The sequence below is a fragment of the Ceratotherium simum genome, chromosome 6 (genome assembly GCF_057802395.1).
Source record: "Ceratotherium simum simum isolate JZ-2026a chromosome 6, ASM5780239v1, whole genome shotgun sequence".
Classification (NCBI taxonomy): domain Eukaryota; kingdom Metazoa; phylum Chordata; class Mammalia; order Perissodactyla; family Rhinocerotidae; genus Ceratotherium; species Ceratotherium simum.
Window position 1 is genome coordinate 27,940,082 of NC_141905.1, and position 20,805 is coordinate 27,960,886.

The 20,805-nt window shown below is 52.2% G+C and overlaps 1 protein-coding gene across 13 annotated transcripts in view; it reads left to right on the forward strand.

Moving 5' to 3' along the window:
* The first annotated feature begins 4,261 nt into the window (after window positions 1-4,261).
* CAMK2G (calcium/calmodulin dependent protein kinase II gamma) overlaps window positions 4,262-20,805 on the forward strand; it is a 62,854-nt gene continuing 46,310 nt past the window's right edge. For 8 of the 13 annotated variants that reach the window (XM_014784836.2, XM_004426954.3, XM_087432008.1 and 5 more), the window contains exons 1-3: window positions 4,262-4,417; window positions 5,773-5,867; window positions 17,176-17,235. In XM_014784836.2, coding sequence (XP_014640322.1) covers window positions 4,353-4,417; window positions 5,773-5,867; window positions 17,176-17,235 — 220 coding nt within the window. In that variant the 5' untranslated portion in view covers window positions 4,262-4,352. The remainder of the gene's footprint in view (window positions 4,418-5,772; window positions 5,868-17,175; window positions 17,236-20,805) is intronic. The other 5 variants (XM_087432009.1, XM_087432012.1, XM_014784851.2 and 2 more) reach the window with 2 other exon arrangements.

Genomic DNA, 20,805 nt, shown 5'->3' on the forward strand with positions numbered 1-20,805 from the left:
GGGTGTGGGAAGGTGGGAATCAGACAGCCCTTTGGAACCAGCCCTCTAGCTGGAAAATGGAAGAGAGTGCCTCCCTGCCAGCCCCTCAGCCCCTTACTCAAAATATCTCGGCTCCTCACGTTGCATACTCTTACACCTCACCTGAAATACTGAGCTCAACTCATCCTCAGCACCTCAGACCCTATTCCAAATACCTCAGTTCCTCACACCAAATGCTTCAACCCTCACCCCAAATATCCTATCTCTCACCCCAAAATCTCATCCCTTATGCCCAATCCTTCAGGAGCTCAGGCCCTCACCCTAAATACCTCAACTCCTTTTTATTTTTTATTTTTTTAAATAATTTTATTTATTTATTTATTTATTTATTTATTTATTTATTTTCCCCCAAAGCCCCAGCAGATAGTTGTATGTCATAGCTGCACATCCTTCCAGCTGCTGTACGTGGGACGCGACCTCAGCATGGCCAGAGAAGCAGTGTGTCGGTGCACGCCCGGGGTCCGAACCCGAGCTGCCAGTAGCAGACGCCAGCAGCAGAGCACGCGCACTCAACCGCTAAGCCATGGGGCCGGCCCCTCAACTCCTTTTTAAAGAAATACTGCAGTCACCGATTTAATCTGTGGTTCTTAACCCTTTTTTCAGCTCTTAGACATAGGAGGGATGAGAAAACACTCCCACTAAGGACAGGACAATGGCTCAGCTGGGAGTAGTTCTCATGGGGAATGGGTCATATCAACTTTTCTGTGCATGGTTGTGATTTGATGTGTCTTCTAGGGGAGAGGGGGGCATCCCTCACCCACTACTAGTTTGGGGATTGCTTATGTAAATATTTTCATTTGTTTTTCTCCCTCTTTCCTATGTCCATTATCACATCTTCTCACTAGTTTCAAGTGCTTCACCACTAATAATTTTCTCAGTCCTTGGAGAGACGCCATGACCTCATCACCCCTAATTCTCCAAAACTAGTCATAGAATCTTAGAATTGGAGGGGACCTCAGAAGCCACTGGTCAAGTGGGTTTCAAACTTCTTTCAGGGATTTTTTTAGCCAGGGACTCTTTTCCTCAACAAAATCTTACGTCAAACCCCAATATATATGTTGAGCAGCTACTGAAGCGTGACCATGTAACCCGTAGGGTTCTGTGGAATATGGATTGAAAACCCCTCATGGGTTTTCAAGACTGAATTATCTTCAAATTTATTTTACATCATCCCCTAACAGGCAGATAACTATTTTTTGTGTCCAAGAGCGTCATCCCCCTTGCATTTAAATACCTCACTTCCAACTGCCCCATTTTCCTCAGGTTTGAAGAATAAGTACATTTATACTCTAAAACTGCATTCCAAAATTAGGGAGGGAAGCTTCTCTCATTCAGGCGGCAGTCCCACGGTGTAATTTTCGGAGTCTTCAAAGAGAAAGATCAGCAGAATGATGGAGGGTCCCACCGAATGGGGCCCCTCTGGTGATTATCAGGGCATTGATGTCCTGTATAACTCCTTGTTCCCAGCACTGTGGGCATGGCCTGAGTGCTGGTGCTGCCCAGGGTACCGGCTGCAACCAGAACAGTGCAACTCGAGGACCCCATGAGGTTGCCATAGATACCGATGCACAGGGAGCTGGTGAACTCATTATTTATATGTATCTTCCCTCTAATTGCTGTGGGGTAGCTATAGGTTGTGTGGGTGCTACAGCAATGGGGATCAAGGAGGGTGTGTGCGAGGGTGTGTGTTTGTGTGTGAACACAAAGGTTTCTATAGGCTCCAAAGGTTTTTGTAGGCTCCAAACTGTGGTCACATCAGTGTGTGAGCTGTGGAGAGAAGTAGTGAGGAGGGAGGGAGAAGTGGGATAGACATAGAAAGGAAAAAGTAGAGAATGATTTGAGCTTCCTTCCAATTGTGAAAATTCTAATTTTCCACTTTATTTGTGTGTTTCGCAAAGAGGCAGTGTCAAGCACACAGTAGGCAGTTGATAAATATTTGTTGAAAGGCGGCTAGCTCCACTTACACAGTACCATGAGTCATCTTTGAGGCTTCACCCCAATATTTTTCTCATCACTCTTCCTTTTACCCAGAGACTCAATGCAAAGTGCTTTATATGGTTACCCTAAAATACCCAGTGTAGAAACCTCACCCTCAGCTGGGAAGATATCCGCTCTCACAGCAGGCACATGAGAAAGGCTGGGGTTGTAGTCCTGTTTGTACGTTTTCTTCTGGGACACCCTTCTGGGACTCCATGCAGTCCTAGTCTGTGCTTGTTCTGACCTCTCCATCTTCTCACTCCACCTTACATTAATGAATATAAAGTTTCAGTATCTGGAGGTCAGGAACCAAGTCACGTTGATGATTAACTAATATGCAGCCCCTCTTTCTGGAGTGCAGGCTAGTCGTCGCTTCTGCCTTTAAGGTAGATGACAGAAACTAAAGATTTACTCTCATCCCCAGGTATACAATCTCATTGCCCTGCCCCACGCTGGGCCTTGGAACCAGGCTCTCACCCCAGTGCTTCAAGATAGGAAGTGGCCTTACTCCCCAGCGCCTTACTTCCTGTTGCCCTGGGGAGGGGTGGGGCATAAGGTTCTGTCACCTCCACCCTTTCCTTCAGCCCTTTCCGCCCTCCTTCCAGGCAATCTGTTAATGCTTTTCCTCTCTTATTTCCTTAATCATCCCCACTGGGGGGTCTGGTTCTCAGACCAGCTCCCAGGGTCGCTGGGTAAGGAAAGGAGGGGAGCCCTCCCTGGGAGCTTTGCTCCACCCACCCCCACAGGGAGGCAGCCTGGGAGGCTGGGACGCCTCTCAGCCTCTCAGCTGCATTCTCCGGGGCAAGTCAGCTTGCTGACAATGGAGGCCCGACTCCCAGTGGGCGTCCTGCTGTAATCAAGACTGAGCTGCAGCAGTTGGCTGAGCTCCACCCTGCCCAGTAGGGGCTGGCCCCTGACTTGGGGTACAGCTGCCTGGGCAGGTCAGAAACCTGCCTAGCCTGTTTCTCCTCCACTGAGACAGTTATGTGCCTCCGTCCTACCATCCTCTGACAGTGGGGACAGAGGAAGGGATGGTAACTCCCTCTGCCAGGGCCCCAAGGAGTCCCTTCATTCCACAAATATTTACTGAGGGTCTGGGGCTTGAGTATACAACAGTGAACAAGGGAGGCAGAAGCCCTGCCCTATTAGAGCCTACAATTTAGTGGGAAGGCAAATGTTAAACAAATAATAAGAGCTAACTGCTATAATTAGATGCCAGTACTATTCTAAGTGCTTTATGTGATTTAGCCCATTTACTACTCACAACTTGTTTTCTTCTCAGTTTTCAGATAAGGTAACTGAAGCACAGAAAGATTAAGTGACTTGCCCAATGTCACACAGCTGGTCAGTGAGTTGCCTAGAAATCCAAGCCCAGCCCAGAGTTCACTCTTTAGACAACCATGCTTTAGCTCTACTGCCTCTCATATCTGTAAACATATCATTACAAAATGTGATGAGTGCCATAAAATAAAAATACAGGGTGCCTGCAAGAGAATGGGGATATTTGCTCCTTCCTTCTGCTTGCTCTTCTAGCCCACATGGCATAAAGCCTTTTCTAATTGGTCCCACTTCATCCTTTGCATTGCTGGCCAGAGAGAGAACATTCTCTCATCTCTAAGGTTGGAGAGCAGGCAGGCAGAGTTCCACCTGCATCTTTGGCCATGGCCTGGTCTCCCTGAACAATCCGTGCCTGAAGGGTTTTATCTAATAATGGCCGTGATGCTTACACAAGTCTAGACTGTCAGCTTCCCCAGGGAAAGCTGCTGAGAGCTGGCTCTGCACAGGCTAGGGCCAGAGTGTGCAGTCTGACACAGGCTTTTTGACCTTGGCCCTTTCTCCACAAGGTGTGAGCCGGGATGGGGGCTTAGGACCCGTGAGCGGGGCCCGCCAGAGAAGTCGGTGGTCCAGACCCGTACAGGATCCCAATACACACACACTCGCACGCACATCCCGAGCCCTTGCAGGGTCCGCCCCGGGATAAGCCCACAGGTCGCGAACATTTCAGCTCCCTCTGGGTGGCCCCAGTCTGGGACCCCCCTCCCCTCAGCTCCCCAGCGCGCGCCGCCCAGCCCTGGCCGCTCCGGGGCGGGGCGGGGCCGGCGGCAGGAGGCCCCTCCCCGGGGGCGGGCCGGGGGCCGGGCGTGGGGGGGCCGGCGGGGCTGGGGGCGGGGCGGGCAGGCGCGGGGGTGTCCCTCCCTCCCTCGCTCTCTCCGGTAAAGTCTCGCGGTGCTGCCGGGCTCAGCCCCGTCTCCTCCTCTTGCTCCCTCGGCCGGGCGGCGGTGACTGTGCACCGACGTCGGCGCGGGCTGCACCGCCGCGTCCGCCCGCCCGCCAGCATGGCCACCACCGCCACCTGCACCCGCTTCACCGACGACTACCAGCTCTTCGAGGAGCTCGGCAAGTACGGCCCGCCTGCCACCAGCCGCGGCCCCCCACCCTGCCCCCGCCGCCCGGGCGCTATGCGGCTCCTCGCCCCGCCCCCCGGCCCTGCACCGGCCGCTGCAGCGCCCCCTCGGCCTGCCCCACCCCCAGCCTTTCCCGCCCGCTGCCTCCGGGGCCCCCTCGCCCCCCGCTCCCTGTCCCGCAGCCCCCTCCGCTCCCTGCAGCAGCTGCCCGGGCTGCTGCACCCCGCGCTGCCGCGGGGACTGCAGCCCCCGGACCGCTCCTGGGCGCCCTCCAGCCCCGCCCCTCCCGCACCCTTCAGGCGCCCCCCATCCCGACCCCGCCTGCTAGCCACCCGCTCCCCACCCTGCTCAGGAGCTCACTCAGCACCCTGTCCCATGTCCCGCGCGCCTGGCACTCAGGACCCTCCCTGGTCCTGCAGCTCCAAGCGTGCTGCGGTGCCCGGGTGTGGGGGGATGTTTGGTGCCCGGCCCCGCCCCCCCCGCTGGTGTCGCTTCCAGGATCCCAGCCCCGCTGCTGGGCAGTACTGCAGCACCCCCTGTCCCCTCCCCCCATCCCTGCAGTGGTCCCGGGAGTCGCGCGCCGCAGCCGCAGCATCCCCCTCCCCTCCGCACTGTGCTGGCCGCTGCAGCAGCCCCGGCCGCCCCCCCCACCCGCGGCGCCGAGCCCGGCCACTGCAGCCCCCGCCCTGCCCGCCCCCCTAGACGTTTCCAGAGCTGAAGAGTGCGAGCTCCCATTTGGGGGAGAAGTAGAGGAAAATATCTTGGGAAAGGGGAGCTATTTATGTCTGAGACCCATAACAGCATCCTCTCTTTCCTTGCTGTCAGTTGAGCCGGGATGCAGTGGGATCAAGCCAGTTATAGGGGATTTGACCCTCACTTTCCTCGCCTTCCCCCTTGGGTGAGGGAGATTTCTCTCTTAGGGGATTACACCCTCTTTCTAATCTCTCCTTCCTCTACCCTCAACTATGTCTGCTGAGAGAAGGGCAGGGTCTCTGTTCCCTTCTCCTGGTTCTCTTGGCCGGACCGCAGGGCTGTCCCTGAGATGCAGCAGGTGTGTGTTATAAGCGTCGCCCACCAGCTCCTGACATACAGCCCTGTTAGGGCTGTTGCTTTGCTCAACCACTAAATGTGGGAGTAGGAGTGGGGGTGGTCCTCCACCCACATCTGTTCAGTGTCCCACAGTGGCCACATCTTTCTGCCCGGTGTTGGATCGTGATGGTCGCTATGCTGGTGTGGGTGTGATTTTGACTAAAGGTCTAGTGATAGGAGCATCGCTGTCCTCAGACCTGAAGCATGTCTGTGTCACTCTGTTCTGCTCGGTGTCCCAGTTCTTTCCCCCTTCTCCCTCCAGGGGTGCTTTCTCTGTGGTCCGCAGGTGTGTGAAGAAAACCTCCACGCAGGAGTATGCAGCAAAAATCATCAATACCAAGAAGTTGTCTGCCCGGGGTGAGTTCCCCATCTTGGTCTCTCCCTGGGGTGCCTCCAAGGGCTGTGTCTTCTTCTGAAGATGCTCCAGGAGTTGGAGGCTTATGTTTTAGCACTTGGAGAAGGGTTGGAATTTCAGGGTGGGTGGACTTTGAAGCCAGGCAAGGAGTTGCATAGGGAACTGGAAGTGCTCAGGTAGAAAAGAAGGAAGAAAATGTAAGAGATGTAGGTAGCTGCAGGGACGAGTGGTCCCTAAAGGCTCAAAGGAGTTTGGTTTTGAGGGAGGGGGATGATATGGGGAATGGTGGGTGGCATGGAATGGAGAGCTCTTAATTTGGGGCACTTGAAGTCTCTGTGTTTGGGGCAGTGGTAACCATTCCTAAGTAGCCTGTCTTAGTCCCTCTGCCCCAGTGGTGACTTAAGATGGAAATGCAGTAAGTGAACAGCTCTGACAAATCTAGCCTCCCCCTGCCCACCAGGCGGCAGAACAGACTCCCAAGGGAAGGGAATCTGTAAACATCAGGGGAGGCTGCTACTGGCGAGGGCTTCTCAGGAACAAATCCTGCCAGATGAACTTGATTGCTTTTTTGATCAAATTACAAAGTTGGTGGTGCAGTAGCAGATGCAGTCCGTCCTGGGTGGAGGGTGATGCCTCATGGTCTGGAAATCTCAATGGCTTGGTCTGGGTGGGAGTAGTATTGCCTCAGGGTCTGGGGATTGTGAAGGCCCAGGCCTTGCAGCCTGACTTGCAAGATCCTCCCAAGTACCTGAGGCCAGGAGCGTCAGGCTCTGTCTCGCACACCTCCAACCTACACTCCCTGAACTTTATATTGGGTGCTTGCCAAACTCGCCTCATCTGATAGGTATAGACCCAGCAATGTGTGAAGTGCTCTGTATACAGGTCTGGTGAGTACGGAGGTATGTGGATGGGTCAGGTCATTGAGGGGTGCAGCAAGGGGACAAAGGTTATGAGACTCAGAGAAAGGAATTAGGGCTGGGCAATAGGATGCCATGTATTAGGAGCTGGGACAGATGCCCTGGGGAAGACATGGGCCACGGCTAGTAATGACCTGGGCATATCTGGCGTAAGAGGTGTAATAGATGTCTCCAAGCATTGGAGAAGCTATAAAATTCCACAGAGATAACAGTGGGCTTCTGTCATATTGACAATTATTCTGGGACCTGTTTAGCAGGGCCATATCTGCCTCCTGGCTAGGAGGGCCTCTCTCCATCCCCACAAGCAGGGTTTGTCTTGCTGTCTCCCTCCCAGCCCCCATCGCTTGCTGTTCCTCTACATTGGCTATAAAGTTGACTTATTTGTTTTCTTTCTCTCTGGGTACCTTCAATCGGAGGCAGTGGTTGCCATAGAGATATGTGGGCAGTCAGATGCCCTCCTCCCCTAGGGTGGGGGGACAGTGTGGTGGGCTGGGCTCTTTGGCAGACATCCTCTGGCCAAGGATGCAGGGTGCAGGCAGGGACGACAGTTTGAGAATGGATACCTCCCTGTGCCCACACAGCATAGCCCTGGTGCATCAGAAATGGGGCTGGTGCCTGGTGTCTCCAGCTAATGATGCAGTGCTTTGCTTTCCTCATCTCACCAGTGTCCTCTGACCCAGGGGTGAGGGAGGTAGAAACAGCTGGGAGCTGAGCTCTGAGATGTGAGGATAGCTGATGTGGTGACTTTGTGGAGCTGCCTGCCTTGGGCTGTCATTTTCCACTCTTTCCCTACCCACCTGAACTTCCCTGACCTGTGTGATTATGTCCCTTTCCCGTCCTCACCTCCTTTCAACCCTGTCTTGTCTTTCCCAACTGAAGTCTCGCTTTCTCTGCCCAAGCTGGATGAGGTTTGATTTCTCTTTGATTTTTTTTCCTCAAGAAGAAGATTCTTGTATAAGATCATATGCTTCAGACAGCAACTCCCCCTCTCTCAAGATGGTTATGCCAAGACTGGGGCTCTGTTGTTTGGCTTTTTTACCAAGTTAACTTTGGGACAGAGGCCTGGTCCTGGCTGATGGTTACAGATGCCAACAGGAGGGGTCAGGAATATGTAAGTGTCAGTACTGTTCGGAGGTGGGAGAGTGGGAGAGTGTTGTCTTGGAGATGGAGGGAGCAAGCCAGAGACTGTGCTGTAGGTGTGGGCTTGGGGGATGTGAGCTGCTGGAGAGGGTTGGGCCAGGGTGCCCACTAGGCTGGTGCGCGTGGGGTTAGGGAGTGAAGGCTGTGGCTTCCCTGCAGCCTCTCAGTTTACGCTGTATATTTTATAAAGGTGCAGAGCTGGGGCTGGGTTTCACTCGTCACTGTCTGTCTGTCTAGGGCTCCGCAGGTGTTGGATTTCTGTGTCTGGGGATGTGGTGAGCCCATGAGGGTCATCCATGAGGGTCTGACGGGGCTTGCTGTGTTTGCTGTCTCCCTGCCTGTTTTCTTTCTCGTTTATGATTCTCTGTGCTGCAAACCAAAAGGAGAGGAAGAGGGTATCGAGCTGCTTCTCCTTGGCGTCCATGGTGAGGTGGCCCAGAAGGCACCAGAAGAGCTCATCTGGTCTTCTGGGGGGTCTGATCTGGATAGGAATCCTTCTTTTGCTGTGTTGTTTCTTGTCATTCTGGCCTCAGAGGCCCACGGTGGTGGCTATGTTACAAGGTAGGGAGTTAACATGGCTATGCATTGAGCACCGTCTTTGTCTACCGGCCTGCCTACATAAAGTCACTGAAAGTCGCATAACGTCACTCCATTTGCTTTGGAACATCGATAGGTGTGGAGTTGGGGCTCTTAAGGGAGCCCATGGTTCCAAGCTTAGCTCTCAGCTGGGCTGAAGGAGGCATTTAAAATAGGCTTGGATGCAGGAGCTAGTGGGCCAGGTGATGGCAATGATAAGTCGTTATTTTAAGATTGAAGAGCACCCCCCTCAAGGAGCCTGAGCCCTTATGTCTTTATTTTTACATCTTCATATTCCCTTCTTATCTTTATTCATATGCATATAGATTTTCATCTCGTGGAGCATAACATTTTATATCTCACGCTCTTGCTTATATCCAAAGCATTTCCCCATATTGCTACAGTTGAAGGGCAAATGGTCCTTTCTTTCTTCTACATAGGTTAGGATTTATCCTTGGAAAAATTAGCATCATAAGAAACCTCTGTATTTGGACGATTTACCTGGATTCCAATTGCTTTTATTACTGTGGATATTTGGCCTTACTTAGAGATGCTACTAGAAACAATATTATGAAATGTTACAGCACTTGCTATATTTATTCATTTATTTAATCTGCATACCCCATGTGAAGAAATTTCTGTTGAAGCTACATGTAAGCAAAAGCTTTCCTCTTCCTGAGGACTTGGGAGGTAAGGTAGGGACCATATCTGTTTCTTTACTTCTGTGTGGGCAGGGCCTAGCAAAGTTCCTGATATATACCCAGCCTATACATGTTGAATGAATGGATTAAGAGGACTACGTAATTAATCATGGTTGCCTTTTGGCTTTGGCTCTCAGGAAACTCAGAGCCAAATTGCTGGAACCCTTGGTGCTGGCTTGAGTTCCCCTTTTCTGATCCATGAAGCCAGCCTGTAGGCCTGACACAGCTGTTGGAGAGGACAGATGAGGTTAAAGACCTGTGCTTGGGGAATAAGGCAGGTGGGAGATGTAGGAAGACAGTGTAGCTTATGATTCTTCCTTCCTTGCCATTAATGGCCTTATAGGGCAACGTTGGGACTTCCTCTAAGCAGCTGTTTTCAATTTTAGTGTGCGTAAGGATCACCTTGAGTACTGGTTAAAAATGCAGATTCCTGGGCTCTATCCACAGAGATTCTGCTTCTGGAAGTCTGAGGTGGGGTCCCAGAATCTACATTTTTAACAAGTGCCCTAGGGAATTTCATGCAGGTGGTCCCTGAGCCACACTTTAAGAAATGCCATCTAAAATCAGCAACAGCAGCGACAGTTGCTCTTGCCATGCTCTCTGAGATTTACCAGACACACCTTGGCCCAGCCTGCTCCAGGTGGTATCTCTGCTGGTATGCGGCCGTCTGTACACATGGGCTGTTCTGTGATTAGGGGCCTAATCTGAGCCCCGAGATTGGGGTGTCAGTCCATATCCAAGGTTGCGGCAAGCCAAGTGGCTGGGGTTGTGCCATGTTGGCCACCAGAAGGGCAAAAGCTGTCTCTTTTTGTGTCCAGTTGGCCCTGGGGACTGAAATAGGATCCCCCTGGGTGGTGCCAGCTGAAAGTCTCCACCCCCTTAGTGTTGGCCTGAGTAGCCCCCATGACATTTGTGTCCCCTGTGGTATCTCCAAGTGAGACTTTCCTGTTAAGGATCTGGGTGAAGTGAGGAGAGGAAGAGAGGAGGGTGAAGCAGCAATGAGAGAGGGAGATAAGGAAGAGAAATCTAGGCAGCACTGGAACGCTGGGACTCTGGGACTTGAGGAAGCATTTAAGGAGGTTGTATTCAAAACCGTGCTTACCTCCTGAGGATAAGACAGGCCACTTTCTGGGCTGGCCCCGTGGCTTGGCGGTTAAGTGCGCGCGCTCCGCTGCTGGCAGCCCGGGTTCGGATCCCTGGCGCGCACCGGCGCACCGCTTGTCCGGCCATGCTGAGGCTGCGTCCCACATACAGCAACTAGAAGGATGTGCAGCTATGACATACAACTATCTACTGGGGCTTTGGGGGAAAAAATAAATAAATAAAATTATAAAAAAAAAAAAAGACAGGCCACTTTCTGTTGACTAGAAATGGGCATCCTGTGTATAAGTGACTGAGCTCCTCTGACTTGTCCGCCTAAGTGGATGAGGAAACAGCCTGGAGGTCCCTTCTCTGTGCCAAGGCTTATGCTGGGCTGGTTTTGTCATACAGTCATGCTGTGAGCTGTGTGACTTAGGTCAGACAACACTGGCCTGTCACCCTGCCCTTCCACCCACCTTCCCAGAGTGCCTTTGGGCGCTGGCATCATGGGTTGGGGATGGAGATTGGAAGGTGGCCCCATCCCATAGGAGAGGCCTGTTGCTTTCTTCCTGCTGCTTGCTCTGGTCCCTTGTCAGAAGCAGTGCTCCACGCTTCGAGTCTGTGCTGAAACCCTAGAGGTGAGTGGCTGACCCCATTCTCTGCTGAGTCTGGAGACAGAGAAGGGGAGGAGTGGGTGTAACGGGCTCCTGCCCCCATCTCTGTGCTTGCTGCTCTCTGGACGACCTTGGCAGGCCAACAAGGGCCTGATCCCATGGGTGCCAAAAGGGTGGTGACAGGAAGAAATGGGTACTTTGCGCCTCTTGAGTGCCTCTCCGCAGAGGCCTTTTATCATCTGCCCACTGCCAGACAGATCTGTCCCAAGGCCAGTGGGGAAACCAAGGCACAGATGTTTGGTTGGTTTGTTTTGAGCCGTAGGTATGCCCATGGTTTTGCCAGCACTCCGACCCCAGCATCTTCAAGCAGTGTGGTCTTCACTTACCCCTTGGCTCCTCCCTTTAAAACACAGGTTCTGGGTGTTTTGTTTCTGTGATGAATCCTGATATATCACCCCCATGCCTCTCTGTTTAGGCCCAGAGCTCTAAGCACAGTGGAGCAAATCCCTCCGTTCTGCCGACTGAGGCCTCACTCTCGTCTGTACCCACCTCTCTGGGTACAGACCCCTCTATGGTGGGAATATTTCCAGCCACTCCCCCTAGCACCGTCTCTGTATCTTGGGCCCTATCAGCAGCAGCAGCAGCTTCCCATCTGCTCCCCTCTTTTCTCCTCCCTCTCTTTCCCCTCCCCCCGCTTGCTGCTGCCCTGGGAGGAGCTATTTTTAGGGGCTGCTTCCTGGGATGTTTTACTTGGGGCTGGTTACCATGAAGGAAATGTCACCAAAACAGTGGGCAAAGGCTGCAGGCTCCCGAAGGCCTGCCAGGGGCATGGAGAACTCCGTGGCTGACCCTGTTCTGGCCCTTGAGACTGTCCAGAGGCAGAGCCTTGCCTTCTTGGGGCTTGCTGGTGACCCCATGGGGATTTTCTCCATCCAAGCTGGTTTGGGAGACTTTTGCTGTGAGGCGCTACTTGGCACCTCTCTCCTTTGCCTCCTTAGTTAAAGCTTCTCTTGTCTTAAGATCCAAAGGCCAAAGTGGGGCTCAGGTCTTTGTGTCACTTGGTTAAAACCGCTCGAGTTAGGACTGAAGAGAAGGAGAGGACACCAGGTTAAGGGACAGAGCCTTGGGGTTCACGTAGGCAGGTTTCAGGCCCCGTCCTACTGTATTCACAGCCCCCAGCTAGTCCCTGGGTATATGGGTGTGAAGGAATTAGAACCCATGGCCCCTGCTTTTACATGGTAGATGGACTTTGCTCTTAATTGGAGACTCTTTGCGCCTTCAGAGTGAGATTCAAAGGAAGCGATGTGGCATTGCAGTGTCAGGGTGAGGTCAATGGGACTGTGGCTTGGGATCCCCACTGGTCAGTGCCCAAGGCCAGGGGCAGTTTATAAGCAGCTGGGGAATGTGGATTATGATACCAAATCCCTATGCTGCCCTTGTTTCTAGTCCTCAGAGTGATGCCTTAGGGGCCAGACAGGGGCCTCTACTGCTTGGGAAGGAGGAGGGGGTACTTGGGGCAGGCAGCAAGAGAAGACGCCCCACATCGAGCATCTGAAATCGATGGGGCTGTAGGAAGCTTCTCACGATCGATGTTGGGGCCACAGGCATAGACTTTTGAAATACCCTTTGAAAAGTCAAGAGTGTCATTGAGATTGGAACTTGGAGAGGGTCTTCATAGCCAGAGTAGGGCTCTCTGTCATTTCCTACTTACAGAGGGTTGTATATTTAGGTGGCAGCAGGATCTTATTTGAAGCTAATGCTGGCATTTGTGGTTTCAGAGAAATGTCGCTAAATCAGCAGGCATGTCCCTGCAGGGTCGTAGAGAATCCGAGGCCGGCTCTCTCTGGCCCCCAGTCCTGTGGGGGAAGGAAAGTGCATTTGGAGTAGGCTTCTCTCCTGAGGTCCTAGGGGAGGGTGGTTCTAGGGCTCTGCCTCCCCTTTGCCGTACACTGTCTCCTCACTGCTTCCTCTTTTCCGCTTCCCCTGGCACATCTGGTCACTCCTTGCTGCCCTTCCTGTGAAGGATACTTGGCCTTCATGGCACCCTGGACCAAGTCTTGAAGCTCTTGGGTAGAAGGCGGGAGAGGCAAGGCCTCTAGGGATCCTTGTGTTCCTGGGCCTGGCTCTACCCTGGGTGGACTGTTGGGGAAGGCCTGAAGCAGCTCCCTGATAACGGCCGCTTCTGCTTTCTGCTCCTGTTGCTACCTCTGCTCTTGAGGGAGAAAACCTTGCAGAGGGCTGTGGTTGGAGCTGGGCTGAAGGCCGGCAGGGGTGGGTCTCTCCATGGCAGTAGCACACAGGCAGGCAGGAAGTGGCCCTGTGCAAAAGCGGGAAGTGGCTGTTGTCAAACAGGAAGGGGGGGCTGGGCCGTGTGAGGGGGTGGGGACGAGCCTGTAGAAAGGTGAGTGGGAAGAGGGTCAGCCTTGGAAGGTCTGAGCTGTTCCCTAGGAACAGCGAGCTCAGTGGTCACTGGGAGGAGGGGTGTCTCAAGGGAGAAGGCTACCCTTGTGACAAGAGCACCGGCTGGTGTGTTATCACCTTGGGATGCTGAGCCAGGCCCTAGACCTACCACTGTGGACCAAGCCAGTTCACTGGCCTTTTGGGGTTGGGGATGCGAGTTTAGCCAGGACAGCCCTTGTGTCTGGGAAAGACGCTCTACAAACCACACTTGTTCTTGAAACACCACTGCTGCTGGGGTAGACCCCTCTGCTTATTCCCAGACATGGAGCAGCCCTGGAGGGGACTACCGGACAGGAAGCATGGAGGAAAGGGACAGGAGACAACAGCTGGAGAGGCTGTGCATGGCGTAAGGAGGCAGGGAGAGTGTGGTAGGCAGAAACCACACAGCTCGTTGAGCAGAGCTTCTGGATGGCAGGGCGCCACAGCCAGCAAGGCTGAGGCCGAGGAAGAGGAGGGATCCCACAGGCAGCGGCATTTCCTGGGCTGTTCTCCCTCTGAGGAGCGCCTGTTGCTCACCTTCATCGGCAGGCTGTAGACATGGGTGGGCTCCACCAAAACAGGGGGGACACCCCTGCCCCCAGGAAGACTGCTGTGGAGCCAGGTCGGAGGGCTCAGTTGGTGTGTTGTGGACCCTGTGACTGCCCAGGCTGAGGGAGAGTGGGTCCGACTCTCCCAGTGTCTCTGGTGATAGCCATGGCCACAAGCCTGGCCTGGGAGGCCTCCTCCATCTTATCACTGGGCCCTTCGAAAGGAGGCTCTACCTGTGTGCCAGGCACTGTGCTGAGCATTTACCCAGTTACCTCATTTAATCCACAGATATCGCTGACTCCATTTTAGAAGTGAGGAAACTCCCAAGGTTTGTGCCTGGCTCAGCTCACCTCCTTCGGGTCCTAATCAAATGCTACCTCCTCGCTGAGGCTTTCCCTGACCACCCTGTTTAAATATACACTCCCCCCCTCCTCTGCTTTATTTTTCTACATTTTCTACATCCTGGCACTTGCCACAACATCGGCTGTGTCATTCAATTCTTGTCTGTCCCTCTCCCCGACCCAGCCCCACTAGAATGTCAGCTCCCTCGGGGTGGGGCTTTTTGTCTGTTTTGTTCACTGCCGTATCCCCAGCATCTAGAACAGTGCCTGTCACATAGTAGGCCTCAATAAATATTTTTTGAATGAATGAATGAGGCTCAGATGGGTTTAATAACTCGCCCAACGTGACAGCGCTAGGACTCAATCTGGGGCTGTCTGACTCCAAAACTGATGTGTTAATGGCCGGACTCCATGGCCGAGGATCAGAGTGAGGACCAAGGTGCAGCCCGGGGTTCAGAAAACACACGGGCCTCGCCCAGAACAGGGGGCTCTGCTCCTTGGAGTTAGGATTGAATTAAATTACTAACGAGGACCCTCTGGACCCTGGGCAGCTCCTTCGAGGAGCCGGGAGTGTGAATCTGCGTCTCCTCTTCCCACTCTGAGTCACTGGTAAAGCCAGAGCACCCTTATTTTTAGTGCTATTGCTGTTGTAGGACTGTAACCATTAGCCAGTAAGAGACTTAAGAGAGGAGATAAACATTAATCTTCTGGGCCTTCCCCTCAGCTGCCACCTCCACATTGCAAGATGCTGTTCTCCTGCCCCTGCCTGGGCAGCCAAGCCCGAGAGTTGTTGGTTGGAGGGTGGTGAGGTGAGTGGTCAGAGAGAGGGCCGGTGGGTCTGTACCTTTGGGGCTGGCTAGCTTGGTACCTCCATCCCAAGTCCAGGGGTTGGGGGGAGGAAGGTGGGTAGCCCTGACATCCAGCTAGATCTGGAAGAAGCAAGCCCCCGTGCCACCAGGCAGGGCTAGCACTTCTTCCTCGACTACCCCACCTTCTGAAGGCCCCTGGGACCGAGTCCCAGGCGATGTGGGAGTGTGGGGTTACCTGGGGTTCTCCTGGTTGCATCCTGGTCAGTGGTCATGCTGAACCTGAGGATGGGAAGGAAGGCCTGACCTAGATCTTTGGGCAGCAGAGATGGATTAGCTGGGCAGCAGGAACTAATCTCTGCCTGTCCCCACCTCTTCCTTCCATAAAGCAGAGCTGTCATTAGAGGGAAAGTTTAGAACGAAGCCCGGGGTGGTTGGTAAAACAATAAATGTGAATTCCTTCTAGTCTCTAATCCCTACGTTATCTCAGGCAGGCCTGGGTTTGAAATTCCAGTTCTATCCTTTTCCTCCTGTAGGGCCTTGAGCTAGTTATTTAACTTCTCTGGGCCTCAATTTCATCATCTGTGAAATGGGGACAATCATAGCACCTACCATGGTTGTGAGAGTTCTGAGGCTTATAGGAGGCTTTACAGAGGCTCTCTGCTGTTGAGATAGAGGTGGAATGGGCGAATTGCTTGGCAGGTGTGGATATGAAGGCACCTGCCTGAGCCTGGAGAAGTTGAGGTTTACTGGACTATGCCCCCCGAAGCCTGGAGTCTTTACTTGATGCTCTCACTTTTCTTTATCCTTTCGTCATAGCATAGTGATGGAGAGAGAGGGCTCTAGGCTCAGACCACCTGTATCCACTGCCCATCTGTGTGACCTTGGGCAGGTTACTTTAACTTTTTAAGCCTCGGTTTCCTCATTTATAATGTAATGGAGCTAATCCAATCCCTTACTTCACAGGGTCTCTGTGAGGATGAAATAAGATAATCCATGCTTCTGCCTAGCATATAGTCAATGCTTAGTAAATAGTAGTTATTGCTATGGCAGTTAATCTTATTGATAAACCTTTATTAAGCCCTCGTTATGGAAGGAACTCTAGAAAGCACCACTTTGAAGGTCCCACCCTTTAAAGAGCTTGTGACCAAAAGATAACTGAGTAACGTATGATGTGAGAATTGTAAGAGGTACAGTGGGAGATAGGAGGGTGGTCATAGCGGGGAGAAGTCACAGTCTGCCTAGGGGAACAGGGAAGACTTTGTGAAGGAGGTGGCTTTTGTCAGGATCCCAGCAAGAAGAATTAGGGAGGTAGAGTCGGGAGGGCTTCTAGCCGCCTTGCTTTGAGTAGTAGCATCCTCTTTCTAATTCCTGGAGCTCAGTCTTCCTGTGGAAGGAATTGACCAATACAGCTCACTTGGATCTGGGGACTCTTGGGTTCTGGTCATTTCACCAAAGCAGAGTAACTCCAGAGCCTGAGTGTCAAGAGGTCAGAGCTCACAGCAGTGGGTGGCCAAGAGGATCCTGGGGAGAACCAGGATTTCTGTAAAATAGTAATACCATAACAGTACCAACCTCATAGAGTTGTTAGGAGGATAAATTAAAAGATGTGTCTGCCTAGCGTAGAAGTAAGCTCTCAATAAATGTTAGCTATTATTTTTTTTTCAAATCATCATCATCATTTTGTTGTCAGCCTCATTATGTTTCAGGGTTGCTCTGAAGACTAAATCAGAGAATATATGGAAAACTCCTAGCACAGTGTCTGGTCATATAGTAGGTGCTCAATAAAACTTAGCTATTATGAGTATTTTTAACAAGAAAGAGATTCTGTACCCCCCACCCTCCCACCTCCGGCCCAGTGAAGTCCCTGCTATAGGGGAAAGAGCACCAGAGTTTTAGTTGAAGACCTGGATTCAAATCCCAGCTCTGCCACTCACCAGCTTGAGGTATTTTCCTAAGGCATTTCCTCATCTGGAAAAGGTGGTCATAATACCTGTCTCCAGGATTGCCGTGACTGGCTGCTTTAATTCAGCAAATTGTAAAAAAGTGCACAGTTGGTACCTAAGAATTGAAGGAATATGGATAGCCTGGTGGCCATGAATAGAATGGATGGTTGATGGCTTTTATTTTCTGTCTCCTACTTTTAGATCACCAGAAACTAGAACGTGAGGCCCGGATATGCCGACTTTTGAAACATCCAAACATTGGTAAGTGCCCTTGTATAGAGTATTTCTTGGGCCTCTTGTAGAAAGTGGGGGAGAGAGATCTGCTGCTTTTGTGTGTGGAACCATTTCTGTCCCTGGACCTTTGCCTGGTGTCTTTTTAGCAGCCGCGTCTTGCTCAGAATTCTGAGCATTCTAGTTTAGAGACCTGAGTTTCTCCATCTCCGCGGTGCCGTCTCAGGGCTGGGATGTGAGGTATGGGGACAGGTTGCAGACTCCCCTTCTTCCTCTGCCCTTCCGTCTTTGGGCTGAGGCCCAGGGTTCTCAGCGGGTGAGGCTCTGGGCTAGTAGCCTGCCAGCATCCCTCACCAGGGGCCTTCCCCAGCCCTCATAAAAAGGTCCGGATTTTGTTTCTGGACTTGAAAGAGTTTTGTTCCTGTTGCAGTGTCGTGCACACTCTGGGGGTTTCCATGGCGCTCTCGTTTGTATTCCCCAGAGCCAGGAAAGCAAGCTGCCCACCCGCCTGGCTTCTCTGGAGAAAGGATGGCAGGAGCCACTCAGATGGGGAAGGAGAAAAAATTAAGAGGATCTCTCCCTGCTCCCACCCTGACTTGGGGGACAAGAGCACATTGTCGGGTGTTCTAAAGCCTGAGGAGGTTTGCCTGCCACAACCCACTCCGGCTCAGTTTTACATTGTTCAGCTGAAATAGTCTTTGCCAGAAGCGTTGGCCCTGACTTGGTGCTTCTCACAGAGGGGACAGAAACTGGGCTGGCTGCATTGCCTGAGCAGAAACCCCAGTCTTGACTTGAGGCAGAGCAGGGAGCATCTCCTAGGTTTTCCCTGAAAGCCCTGAGTCATCACAAAGAACAACACGTGTTCCGTGCTCCTCTGGCATGGCCTAAATAACGGGGCTCCCACAGTGCCCTGGAGGCCGCCTGCTCTGCTCTGTTGGTGGCCAGGGCTGTGAGGCAAATTGCTGAAGCTTGATGCTTCCTCCAGAGCTACTCAGCCTCTGGTTTCCCAGATCTCAGGCTAGAATGCTCAACGTGAGCTATTACATGGGAGAGCTGAGGTTGTACTCTAGCCCAAGGGGAGAGGACTGGAGGTAACCAGAACTCCAACTATGCAGGGCTTTATAGATTGCAATCAGCAGCTTGGATTACACCTGGAGCAGATTGGCGTAGCCACTGCTCGGCTCTGCCTGGTGCAGTATGTTCGAGGAAGCCAACACCTCTCAGCCGATGGTCGTGGGCTTGGAACTGCTGGAGCTCCTAGACCTACACCTGAAAACAGCACAGTGGGGACCAGTGTGTTGCCTTAGGTAGGAGAAGAACTATGGAGAGGAACGCCTAGATCAGCAGTCACAAATTGAGTCGTTTCATTTGGCCAGCTCATTGGTCTAAAAAGATTTTTATTATTTGCCAGTATTTAAAAATGAGATTTCACATTTTGAAAAAAGTTCTGTTCTCTGGTCTTTCAAATCGGAAGGCTTGGCTCTGCTGAGCCCGCATCCATGCGTGGCCAGAATCAGCTGGGACTGGGCAGCGGCTGCCGCTTCAGCCCACTAGCCACCATCCTTGCCACTCCCTGTTATCCCACATTTGCACTACCCATGTGATCCCTGTAGGCTTTGTGAGCTTGTGACCTCTGACCTGGGAGTTCCAGAACAGGAAGAAAAAGCATAGAGATAACTACAGCCATCCACAAGCACAGAAGCACCTTGATGTTCTAGTCCCGGATCTCAGATCCAAGGACAGTAACTTCCTTTCCTTATGCTCCTTGCGACCAACTCATAGAGCAATGATGAATTGTCCTAATGGAGGGAGGCAAACAAGGGGTGGAGTAGATGATGTAGGAGGCAGAAGCATGTCTGCATCACTTACGACACGGGCGTGGGTGTCGTAACAGAGGAGGGTTAACACAGAAGGGTTAGGGTGGGATGAAGACAATTGAGAAATGACCAAGAGGGATAAAAATGGGATTCTAGTTGAAAAAAGTCCTAACCTACTTTCTATGTATTTCTAGAAGTTAAGTATATACTTTTTGGCCTTTTAGACTTTACTTGGTTTGGTCACCCTTTCTTTTTACCACCTGCCCCCGGCTCAGAATTAAGGCAGACAGGGGGATCATCTACCCCAACCATCTGCTCTGTTAGGGAGTCAGCAAGACCCAGGAGAGGCCAGGAAAAGCACACTCACTTTGTCAGCATCTGATTGCTTCCATTTCATGACTGCTCCCAGATCCTGAGGGATGTTGGTCTGAGGCCCTGAGGTCAAGGGTGAGGAGAGAGAAACGTGAGTTAGGACTGTGTCCTTGGAGAGTTGGCTGGCCAGACTGTCTGGCTTCCAGTGGGATCCAGGGCTCCTGGAGATGTGGCGGAGCTGCGGGTCCAGGAGGTGAGGGTTGCCATGGATCCTGACCTGACTCGTGGCAGGAGAGGAGGCAGTTTTGTCCCCCTAATTCACGATTCCTCTCCTTTCTCCACTGCTCCATCCTTCGGAGCCGTGGCCCTTTTGGCTTCAACCTCTTTAACTCTATCCCGCAGGGATACAAGTGGACCAGCACAAGAGTGGTACAGATTTGAGGATGACGAGAGCATAGAGCACGCAGTCAACCTCTGGTTGCTGTCAGATTCGGAGGCACTTGAATTCAGAAGGGTATTTGGTGCAAGGAGCCAGGCATCCCCAGTTTTTTCCCTAATAGATATTCTGTCCCAGGAGTTAAAAGCCTGTTGGAAGAGTGAACCCAAATGTAAACTATGGATTCTGGGTGACAATGATGTGTCAGTGTAGATTCATCGAGTATAACAAATGTGCCGGTCTGGTGGGGGATGTTGATAGTGAGGGAGGCTGTGCATGTGTGGGGACGGGGGTATGTGGGAGCTCTCTGTACTTTCTGCTCAGTTTTGCTGTGAACCCAAAATTGCTTTAAAAAATAAAGTCTATTAATTAAAAAAAAAAAAAAAGCCTGTTGGTTATGAGGCATACTGCAGAACCTGAAACAGCCCTGGGAGAGTGGCCAGAGTTGAGAGGAGTTGAGAGGAGGAGACAGCAGTAGTGCTGATCGTCTAAAGTCTGAATGGAGTGTGTTCTACCTGTGATCTGCTTGCTCTCTGCTCTGAATTCCTCTAATGAGTAGACTCTGTCTTCCTTCACGCTGAGCTTCCCCAGCAGTTTCCATCACAGTCTAGCATTGTGGTTTATAGCAGCAGTTCTCAAACTTTTATGTGTTCATGAATCACCTAGGGATCGTGTTAAAATTCAGATTCTGATTCAGTAGGTCTGGAGTGGACCTGAGCTTGTCCCCAGGTGATGCTCGTGCTGCTGGTCCGTGAACCATGTGTGCAGAAGCAGAGGTCTGTGGCTTTGGCGTCAGGTCTTCCAGGTTTGAATCTGAGATTCGCTGGTTAGTAGCTGTGACCTCCAGCACATTATTTAGCCCGCTTGTGCCTCTGTTCTGTCATCTGTGCCTCTTCCTGGACTTGTTGTGAGATGGTTCAGCAAGCAGAGGAAGCCTAGGAAATAAATGGCAATGGTGAAGACGGAGATTCCAGCTCCCAGAAGTGATCTCTCCTAGACCCCCAGCCCCATCTCAGTTCACGAGTTATTCAAGCC